At 34.5% G+C, this 11152-nt stretch overlaps 2 protein-coding genes across 2 annotated transcripts; one reads left to right on the forward strand and one right to left on the reverse strand.

Moving 5' to 3' along the window:
* Positions 1-2039: 2039 nt before the first annotated feature.
* Positions 2040-3196, reverse strand: LOC114417888 (ATP synthase subunit epsilon, mitochondrial-like). Its single transcript, XM_028382937.1, has 2 exons — positions 2880-3196; positions 2040-2366 (listed from the first exon to the last, which is right to left on the reverse strand). The coding sequence occupies exons 1-2, from the start codon at positions 3061-3063 to the stop codon at positions 2338-2340; spliced, it is 213 nt and encodes a 70-aa protein (XP_028238738.1). The 5' UTR covers positions 3064-3196; the 3' UTR covers positions 2040-2337.
* A 3982-nt stretch (positions 3197-7178) lies between these two features.
* On the forward strand, positions 7179-10817 carry LOC114417889 (probable xyloglucan glycosyltransferase 5). The gene is made up of 5 exons (XM_028382938.1): positions 7179-8272; positions 8613-8921; positions 9009-9299; positions 9569-9682; positions 9768-10817. The coding sequence occupies exons 1-5, from the start codon at positions 7544-7546 to the stop codon at positions 10401-10403; spliced, it is 2079 nt and encodes a 692-aa protein (XP_028238739.1). The 5' UTR covers positions 7179-7543; the 3' UTR covers positions 10404-10817.
* The last annotated feature ends 335 nt before the right edge of the window (positions 10818-11152 follow it).

Below are 11152 nucleotides of genomic sequence, written 5' to 3' on the forward strand. Positions count from 1 at the left end.
CATTAACCGGTTATTAGTTTTTATTTTTATTTTTCTAGAAGAGAGTTTTTATAGCTTTGGGATGATTTATTTTTATCTGAACTATTTTTAAATGATACAATATAATCCAATACATTTCTTATAATATAAATATAAAACAGTTTTTGGGTATTAAATTGCGGTGAATTCTTTTGTTTTATCTCTCCTTAATTTCTTAATAAAATAGAAAATTTTGAATACGAGGAATGAGTCAAATCCCGTGTTAAAGTTAAAATATTGTATTTCTCTCTCTCTTTTTAAAATATATACGGAATAGGCCTTACATATTGAATATTTATCTAGAGATATTAAAAAAATGTAAATGTGACTTATTGTGTATATGAAAAAAATAAGAAATATCGTGTTTTCTTAATGTAATGATTTCATTGTTAAGATTTTGCCTTTTCATACTTTCTTTGCATTCTCTATTGTTGGTTTTCTTAAAAGGAACATTCTCTGTTTTTTTAATCTTATTTTTAACTATTTATTACACTATCCATCATATTTCTCATTTTCTCTTTTTTTTTTTTATTTCTCTTTCTTTCATCCATCTCTTACCCCATAAAAAAGATACAGGGAAAATACTATTTTTATTGTTATGACCTTCTTTGGCGATTTTGTTTTTAAGACTCATTGCTATTTTTCATTAGTTGAATGCTAATTAGATTTATTAAGACTCATTGCTATTTTTCATTAGTTGAATGCTAATTAGATTTAGACAGTAGAACAAATTATACCGTCTAAATCTAATTATATGATAGAAATAAATTTGTTGTCATAGGTTTTTATTCATCCACAATAAAAAAACCTGTAGCAACTGGTTTATCTCTCTTTCTCTTTGTGTGTGAGGGAGGGAATTATATTAGTAACTAAAAAATAGGCGGATAAAGCACATGCACGAGACTACCTGAAAAACTGGGCAGCATCTAGCTGGCTATTTGAACAACTCTTTTAATTTATACATATTTCCTTACCTTCTACATTTCACATCGATAATGAACCTCATGATTCTCTTCCTCATTCAATTTAAAGGGAAAATTCTTTGTCCGTTGAAAAACAATAAGAAAGACGACTTGCTTTGTATCATTTTATAATTTTGTGGCCAACATCTGATCTTTGAAGGAAGCCAATCGTGTTTCTTTAGGCAACGAACTTTATTTTATACAAAATCTATTTTAGAAAGAATTCACACCTAAAGTGTAATTTAAGTTAAATTTTAATAAGTAAAAATCTCAATATATTTTATAATTAATATTTGAATCTCGGTGACAAGTGCTCTAATGATACTAACTGAAAAGTTAATAAATAAATAAAAGTTCATGAGAAATAATACTGATAGTTCATTAATATTTTTCTTTATAAAAATTTTCAACTTTTATCACATTTTGAGAACAAGTTTGCTCTTAGAATTCTTCTTGTTCTTAATCCTAATTAACTTACTACGAAATGATAAGGTTTGAACCAACTACCACGCAAAACCCGTTCATCAATAGGCAGGTAGAGAATGTTCAGATAGGATGCCTGATGCTTCTGTTTTAAGTGTTTGTTTCGGAGGAGGTTAAAAAACGACATTAGCACTAATGAAAATCATTGTAGCAAGTGCAGTCATTCCCTAGTCTGCAAGTTTTGCTATTGGATTGATTGATGTCACTTTCTTTCTTTTAATACTCATTAGTGCCATTTGGCCATGGCTAATCGCAAATCATCACCGACCCGCTTGTCATTAACCATTAAAAAGGCATTCTAACCACCAACATGACTACTTGGAACAACGGTTGACAGGTGTATTGCATATGATATATGTCCCACTTTCCTTAACGAATTACATCATTGAAAAAAAAAATGAACCATGGAGCATTTAGGCATCCTGGCTTCCATGAGGCAGATCTTTCAATTTTGCTTATGTGTTGATGCATCTTCAAATATCATTCCAAACATGTTTAAAACATTGCCTTCATGAGTAATAATGCATGGACATATTCAATTTATTCTACTACAATTCATTCTATGAAGGGGTGTTGTCATTTAACTTATTTCATAAACTTATGACCCAACTTAACATAGTTGGGCAGCTTTCTCATTTCAGGACCTGGAACTGGAAGCAGAGTAAAGTTACACAGCCACTTTGTCAATAAGTTCTAAATCATTCGTTTAAACTTGTATTATTACAAGATTAACCGTGCAAATCAAAATCCAGTGCATGTTCCATTTCATGGAGAGAAAAAAACAAAGGAATTAAACATCACAGAAAGGTTCAAAATGACAATGAACTTCCAGATCTCAAAGATTTATGCATTTATAGCTTCCAACTATTCCAGATCACTGCTCTGGGGTGTCTGAACGAATAGCTGAAGAAAGAAAATTGAACACTTTGATCAGAATACATGAACATAATGTTAGCTCTTTTGCTGCAAAGCAATTGGCTATGAGTAACAGAAAAATGCCATTAACTCAAAACAGCTATTGTAAACAAGCAGCAATATATGCATGTTTGGATAACCATTGCACCCCTCCTAATCCAAAAGTTTGTTCAGCACATAAAAGTATGTTAAGAATGGTTATCAATATTCTACTTCAACACCCATCCTCTCTTTAAAACAAGAAAGAGAGCCCTGGGGTGAATGCATTTTCCACTAATCCTTATCAAGCGCATCATTTTAGGCTAATAAATCTTGTTACAACAAAATAAAAAGTTGCAGTTATACAAAGAATTAAGAATAATCCGCACTATACGGGAATGGATCCTGGCAAGACATGGATATGATGAACACAAAGGTATAAAAATTGGGGATGAGTGATTTAGGGTTAATTATTGAGGGGAATGGGGGAGGATAGAGTAATCTGAAAGAGAAGAGGCGTACTAGGTTTTTCAGGCTTGGCGTCGACCCATTTGGAGAGAACAAAATGGAGCTTCTCACGAGAGAGGGATTCGGCCTTGTAGGGTTCCTTGAGGCAATTCCTGAGCAGATTCGCGCATATGTTTGAGTATGTTATGTACGTCATCCCCGCCGCCCTCCAAAACGGTACCGCTCCGCTCGACGCCATCTTCTTCACTCTCTTTCTCTCTTCCTCACCCAATTATGCTTATCAACTAAGCCCAGGCCTTCTTTTCGCTTCTCAGGCCCACTTCTCTTTCTTCTCCATTTTTATTTTTTACATACAATTCTATAACATTACCATTGTAGTCCCTCCCATTCATCAGGGGACCTTTCTTTAAAACCCAAGTAAAATTATCAAACGTAATTTAAATGTATATTTAAATTAATTTCAACCATAACTTTGTGTTCAAATATTGAAAGACTATAATATTATTAATTTTCTATTGTCTACACAAACTGGGCTGCATGTGCAATTCCAACACCCGACTTCAACACATGTTAGGTCCCATTCTCAAGAGGCATATTACCTTGCGTTGGCATGGGCTTCATTAATGTCTAATGTTCAACAATATACTACTTTTTTTTCTTCATAATTAGTTTTCAAATAAAATTTAGGTACAAAATTTCAAATATTTCTTTTGACACTTTTTAATAAAAATTAGATTTAAAAAAAAACATAACAAATAATAACTCAGTTTTTCTCAAAGCTCAAACCCTCAAATAACTTGTTCACTTTACTTCTCGTTCTAGATCGTGTCACATCGTTCACTTCTCCCCAAGTGTGATCACCACCTAGTCCCATCACCACTCATCATCAGTCACCTCGGAGTGTAAGTGCTAGCTATTCTCTTCCTGTCAATGGATTTGTTTGCTACACATCGTCTTCATTATTTTTTCCCATGGTTTTGCTTGATCAGTTTGAAATTACATTTTACATTTGACAGTTTTAATCTTTTATTTTCTTTGGCTAGTTGGTTGCTTGGATTTGAGTTTTCAATTCAAACCCGAGTTTGCTTTCATGTTTTGATTATCTGGACTTTCTTTTATTTCTTTGAAAGATTATTATTTTTGTGAATTAGTGGTCATGGATGATATTACAAGTTATGTCTATGGTCCATCATTGAGAATATATAATTTGGGACTCAGCTGTTTCCCTGTTTGTTTCTTCTTGTCGTTTTTTGCTGTAAATTGTTACTTGCAACATAATGATGAGTGTGGTACACCAACAACAAAAGTTCGTGTTTAGTTTCTCATTCTATTTTTAGCACTTATAATGAGTTTATTAGTTATTCAACAAATATTCACTGTAGCAGGTAACTTAATAGTTCTATTATATTTGACCATTACATGACTCTGAAACAAAATGGTCTAAAATACCCAACTATTCAAAAATTACAAGAGACTTTTTAGTTGTTCCTATTTCAACAGTTGCTTCAAAGTCAGCCTTCAATGTTGGTGGTCGTGTTTTGAGGTCACACTGTAATAAGTTGAATTCAAACACTTTGGAGGCTTTGATGCGTACCCAAAATTGGTTACGTAAAGAAATGCAAGATAATGTATATATTTTTTAATTCACTTAATTTTCTTTAATGGCTTGAAAGTTTATTTGTTTTTTTATTTGTTAGGTTCTTCAAACATAACACATCTATTTGAATCTGTTATAGAGGACATGGATGATGATAGTGAGGTAATGGATGTATACTAATATACTATTAGTTTACTGACTTGCAACATTAGAAGGGTTGCTGACTTGCTGATTGCTGAATTGAAGGACTTTATACTCTTGTCGGTTGCTAAATTGAAGAACTTTGAGACTTGCTCGTTATTCAAAATATTGTAAAGAAATATTTGTAGTTTGAACTATTTGTATTATTAATGAACATTATGTTTGTAGTATTTTAAATTAAACTTGTAGTCCATGTTTATTTATTTGAGTTTAACGGTATATGGATTATTTGAATTTGAATATTATATTGGTGAGACTTTTTAAGTATTTTTTAAATAACTTATTTGTATGAGAAATTAAAATTAATAATTTTTTTTAAAAAAAAATTGGGAGCCTGCACAGACGCGAACAAGGGAAAAAAAATTCCCCGCAATGTTGACGGGAACGGGGACAAGGGGTAGCAGGGGGACGACAAATTGGGGGGGGGGGGGATAAGGGGTAGCGGGGGGACGGGGACGGGGACAAGGAGTGGGGAAGTACTCCCTGCCCTCGCCCCATTGGCATCCCTAGGCATATCGCCTCTTTATTACAAAAAAAAAACTAATTCAGGTTGTGATGTAGACTCTTATAGCATTGATTATTATAGTAAACCTCTAATTTTAATTTAAAAATAATACCAAAAGTATTTAAGATATTTTTACTTATTTCATATTTTATAAATTCTCAGTTTATCCATGCTCCAACTTGGTTAAGGCTATCCAAGATACTCCCTCTAAATTGATATGTAATAAAACAAGTGATCTTTTATGTTGAAGTTAAATATAAAAAATACAATTACTTTTAGCCTATTTAATGCTATCATTTTTAAAACACTCTTCATTTAATTCTAATTTTATTTTCAATGACTCATTTTTATTCATAAAATAGCAAGTTTCAATGAATGATATTTTAGAAATAACCTTTTTTTTTACTTGGGATTAGAAAAATTAATTGATGTGAACTAACTTTCTTAATTAGTGTGAAATTAGTTATTTTTGCTTATATATGAGTACAAAGAGAGTATTTATGAAGGTCATGTTTATTGGATTCAGATCGTCTCCAATAAAAAAATTAACCATTAGATTGAATTAGAGCTTGAGATTTGGTCACATGTTCAACTTTTTTTTAAACATACAGTGTTTTCATAAGATTTTTTCAACTCAAACATCTATGATTCTATCCACGGTGACATTGGAAGAACTTTAACAATTCTTATCACTAAAACGATAGAGGAGAGAGCGAACAACTTCTCAATAATGTTGCCGAAGAGACTGTGGATTTTGTTGAAGAAGGAGACCTACGCGGTGAGACCCACTCTGAGTTGCCAAGTCAACTCGTCAAGCGAGCGATCCAATTCAGAGCACTGAGTCTGGAGCTCCACAATGAAGGTGGGAGCCTCGACAAGGGCGCATTGCGTGTGGAGCCTGTCGTCGAGGAGGGAGAGTGCAAAGGGATAGAGGTGAAAGGGTGGAGGCAACATTTGGAGACACTCCATCGTGAAAATTGAACTTCGGTGGTTCTTGAAGGTTCTTTGCTACCATGTGCGACTGTTCTCCGGTAAAATACGTTATCAAAGACGTTCTTGAGGGAGAAAAGTGGTATAGGAGCACTACAACTTTAAAAAAGAAAAATTAAGTTGGATACATGGCCAAATCTCAACCCTTAATTTAATCTAATGGTTGAAAAATTGTTAATTGGAGACTCTTATTAGTTTCAGTTGGAGAGGATATGGATTCCATGTTTATTGGGTTTATGCCTTTTCGAAATTTAATCAAGTTGTAGATTCACAAAGTCTCACATTACTTTGAAGTTGAGGTTACTGGTCATTTATAAATATTATCCCCTCTCAATCCATTGAAACGTGTTTCTCAAGGACAAAAACGAAACGATTAACCAAACACTTACATGAACAATATATCAAATAGGAGAATTTTAACAATATTAGTTTAAACTTAGGTCGGAACACATATAATATGGTTGAATATGAGATGCAAATGCATAGTTAGTATGCTATTTTTTATTTTATGTCCGATTTTATTTGTAATCTCTTAAGGGCGGATTGGACCGATGTTTGTTTCCCCATAATTTTTTAGGCTTGTTATTTTATGTCATTAAAAAAATATCATTTAATTAGAAATTATCATCCTTTATCAAGTTTTAGAAAAATTACAAAAATATATTTATCATAATTTCTTATTGATTAGTGTAATAACTATTTACACTTTCACCGCATAAAACTCAAAGTCTTAAACTCAAATAATATAGCAAATAAATTTAGAATTTATGCTTTGATTTTTATACTTATGTTACACTTTTTTTTTTTTATCTTCATCTTTTATTTATTTATATCATTTACTCTCCCTTTTATTATTGTTCTCTTCTGACTTAGAAAGTGTATAATCAGATGGACTATGAGATGGTCATTATTGTTGACCAGTTGAGATGGATGGATGACATCCCTCTGACCCATTGTAGCAGTGGAGGGTTAGACAGACAAGTTTTTGTTTGTTTGTTTGTTACTATAGTTGCAGTAACTCGTTCATTAATCATGGCTACATGGATTACGTCTTCCACATTGGAAGAGTAGTGTAGTAGTAAGTAGTAACCCATCTTGGTAATTTCAAAACTGCAATAAAGAAAGCAAGACAAACAAACAAAACAACCCCACGCTCACTCCCACACATTTGCTTATGCTTCTCTTTGTTCTCATACCTTTTCCTGCGCTGCATTCAGACCAAAAACCTGTCTTGCCTTGTACTGCGCTAGCTACTCATAGGATTCTAAACTCGTGGATCTGACACTGTCCACTCCTTCCTTTCTAAAATGGATTTTTCAACTTCCTCAGTAATGGCCATGGGGTGTGACTTGTGAGTGTTGTTACTGTTTTTGGAAAGTAGTCTAGGCTCTTGTTGTTTGTTTGTTTGTGTTATTCAGCAACCAAATGGGTCCAATTCCAAGCATAGATTTTTCAAAGTGGTGGGTTAAGGAGAGTTCGAGTTCAAGGAAAGGAAACCCGGTTGTAGTGACTATGGAGAACCCCAATTACTCAGTGCTTGAAATAGATGCCCCAGACTCAGCATTTCAGCCAGTTGACAAAGACAGAGGTAAAAATGCAAAGCAGTTTACATGGCTTCTACTTCTCAAGGCGCATAGAGTTGTCGGTTGCCTTGCTTGGCTCGGAAATTCTCTTTGTTCATTGCTCCACGCCGTTAAGAAAAGATTGCTTTTTGGGCACGTGGAGGCTGAGATGTCTGCCAAGGCAAAGTTTCTGTTTCGAGTAATTCTTACTTTCTTGGTGATGGCCTTGGCATTCCTGTCATTTGAACTGGTTGCTCACTTCAAAGGGTGGCGCTACTTTCACAACCATAACTTGCACCTTCCTCAAACTTTGGAGATCACTGGATGCTTTCACACTGCCTATGTTCGGTGGTTAGAGTTCCGGGCAGACTATATTGCTCCCCCAATTCAATCTCTATCAACCTTCTGCATTCTTCTCTTCTTAATTCAGTCCGTGGATCGAATGGTGCTTTGCTTAGGTTGCTTCTGGATCAAATTGAAGAAGATTAAGCCCGTCATTGCTGGGGATTCCCTCAACTCTCATGATTTGGAAGGATCCAACGACGGATATCCTATGGTACTCGTTCAAATTCCCATGTGCAATGAGAAAGAGGTGACACCCTTCTCTTAATCCTATGTAATTAGTGCGTCCTGATTTTTATTCAAAACAAAACAAAAATGTCGGTTCTGTTAATTCGAAACCAATCAATCATGAAGTGGTTAGTTACTTTGAACATATTATGATGATGATAATAATTTGCTCCACCTTAATTTTTCTTCTCTTGCTCTTATCATAAAGTTTGCTATGTTGAATTGTAATAGTAATAATAGAAATGATAATATTGTCACTAGATTAACAGTTGACTTCATGATGCCACTGGAACTACCGTGTTGATTTTGTGGATTATTACTCTTCCCCATAATGATGCTGATGAGTTTGGCATTAAGTGTAGGTATATGATCAATCTATTTCCGCAGTCAGCCAACTTGATTGGCCAAAAGAGCGCTTGCTTATTCAAGTTTTGGATGACTCTGATGATGAGGGCATACAGTGGTTAATCAAGGGAGAAGTCTCCAAGTGGAGCCAAAGAGGTGTTAATATAATCTACCGTCATAGGAAGTTTAGAACTGGTTACAAAGCGGGTAATCTCAAGTCTGCAATGAGTTGTGATTACGTCAAAGATTATGAGTTCGTTGCGATTTTTGATGCTGATTTCCAACCAAATCCAGATTTCCTCAAGCAAACTGTTCCACATTTTAAGGTGGCTAAGTTTATCTGATTCTTACCAGTTACTATTTCATAATCTATCCATCACTTTCCCTTTCTCATTCTTAAGTCTGCTCTGCAGGGCAATCCTGAGCTTGCATTGGTTCAGGCTAGGTGGGCTTTTGTAAACAAGGCTGAGAACTTACTGACAAGACTCCAAAATATTAATCTGTGCTTCCACTTTGAGGTTGAGCAGCAGGTTAATGGGGTCTTCCTCAATTTCTTTGGTTTTAATGGAACTGCTGGTGTTTGGAGAATAAAAGCACTTGAAGAATCCGGTGGCTGGCTCGAGCGGACAACTGTAGAAGACATGGATATAGCAGTCCGAGCCCATCTGAATGGATGGAAATTTATCTTTCTCAATGATGTAAAGGTAATCATTTTGTTACCGTAGAAGACATGTTTTGTTTGGCCTTTTGGTTTTAATCCAAGCTAATCCACTCAGTATGTATCAATTTCTATTTGCCTATAAAACTGACTAACAGTTTTAGTATTTATTGATTTGGAAAGGTAGGATGAACTTGAATTGGGTGAAGTAATTATCTGCAGTAATTGAAAGACATGCTACACTAATTTTGGGGTGAAAAACTGTTGATGTGTACAATTTAGGTTGCAGTTTTAGTCTAAAGAAACTTCTTTCAGGTGCTTTGTGAGCTTCCGGAATCATATGAAGCTTATAGGAAACAACAACATCGATGGCATTCTGGTCCTATGCAACTCTTTCGTTTGTGCCTTCCAGCGATTATAACCTCTAAGGTGGTGTATTTTCTTTATTGTCAGTCTATGCACTGTTTTGAAGTAAAATACAATCTAAACATGTTCTGATTTCATAACATTGCAGATTGCTTTCTGGAAGAAAACCAACCTAATATTTCTATTCTTTCTGCTTAGAAAGCTAATCCTCCCATTCTATTCTTTCACATTATTCTGCATTATTCTTCCTTTGACAATGTTTGTCCCAGAAGCTGAGCTTCCTATCTGGGTTATTTGTTATATTCCTGTATTCATGTCGTTCTTGAACATTCTTCCTGCCCCGAAATCCTTTCCCTTTATTGTTCCTTACCTCCTTTTTGAGAACACAATGTCAGTAACCAAATTCAATGCCATGGTGTCCGGTTTGTTCCAGTTGGGAAGTTCATATGAATGGATTGTTACCAAAAAAGCAGGTCGGTCATCAGAACCTGACCTATTAGCTGCTGAAGAACGCGATTCAAAGGCAATGAGTCTCCAACTTCATAGAGGGACTTCTGATAGTGGACTTTCTGAGCTTAACAAAATAAAGGAATGCCAAGAAACAGTTCCTGTAAAGAAAATGAACCAGATATATAAGAAAGAGCTTGCCCTTGCATTCTTACTGCTGACTGCTGCAGTTAGGAGCCTGTTATCAGCACAAGGCATGCACTTCTATTATTTACTATTTCAAGGTGTATCATTCCTCCTTGTAGGTCTGGATTTAATTGGCGAACAGATGAACTAGAGGATCAGAAAGGACGTGTAAAATAGAAAATTGATTGTTAGAAAGTTAAATAATTAAAGAAGCTACAAGATGGTTTTGGCAGTTATATTCAAATTCAAGTTGCCTGAATATGGCTCAGGTAACATGCTGAAAGCTACCGTGGGTCATATCATAAATAAGTGTTATTCTTGAAGGAATTTATAGAATTTTTTTCTTTTTTTCCTGGCTTTACTTGTCCATCTATTGTTGTCTATCACAGTACATTCATTTTTCTTTCCGTTTTCAATTTTCTGTGACGTTGAGCTGATTCAATTTATGTCAGAATAACCCTGTCACCCTGTTGCTTACATCACTTTTGGTTCATATGTATGTATCTGTGGAATGATACTGATATGTTACAACTCCCAACAAAAATCTGCTCACTTCTGATGCCAAGGTTTATATGTTTCTGGATCAATGTTTCACTTATTAGTGTGTTTGGTTTGGCGAATTAAGGTGAAATCCACAAAAATAACTATTTGTTGCTTCAAAAATTCATGACGAGTTCAACTCACCTTGTTACCAAACATGCACCATATTTGTTGCTTCAAATATTCATGCTATCAAGGTAGGTATATTTCTCGTTTTCGATTTACTTTAATGCTCTGGTGGTTATTTTATATCTATATCATGTTTATTTTTGTGAGTTAAACGTTGAAAGCAGTTTATAAAGGAAAAAGAAAAGAAAATAGTGTCGGCAGGCAGTGGAGTGGAGATTGAGGAGAAAGAAA

The sequence above is a fragment of the Glycine soja genome, chromosome 7 (assembly GCF_004193775.1).
Source record: "Glycine soja cultivar W05 chromosome 7, ASM419377v2, whole genome shotgun sequence".
NCBI classification, from domain to species: domain Eukaryota; kingdom Viridiplantae; phylum Streptophyta; class Magnoliopsida; order Fabales; family Fabaceae; genus Glycine; species Glycine soja.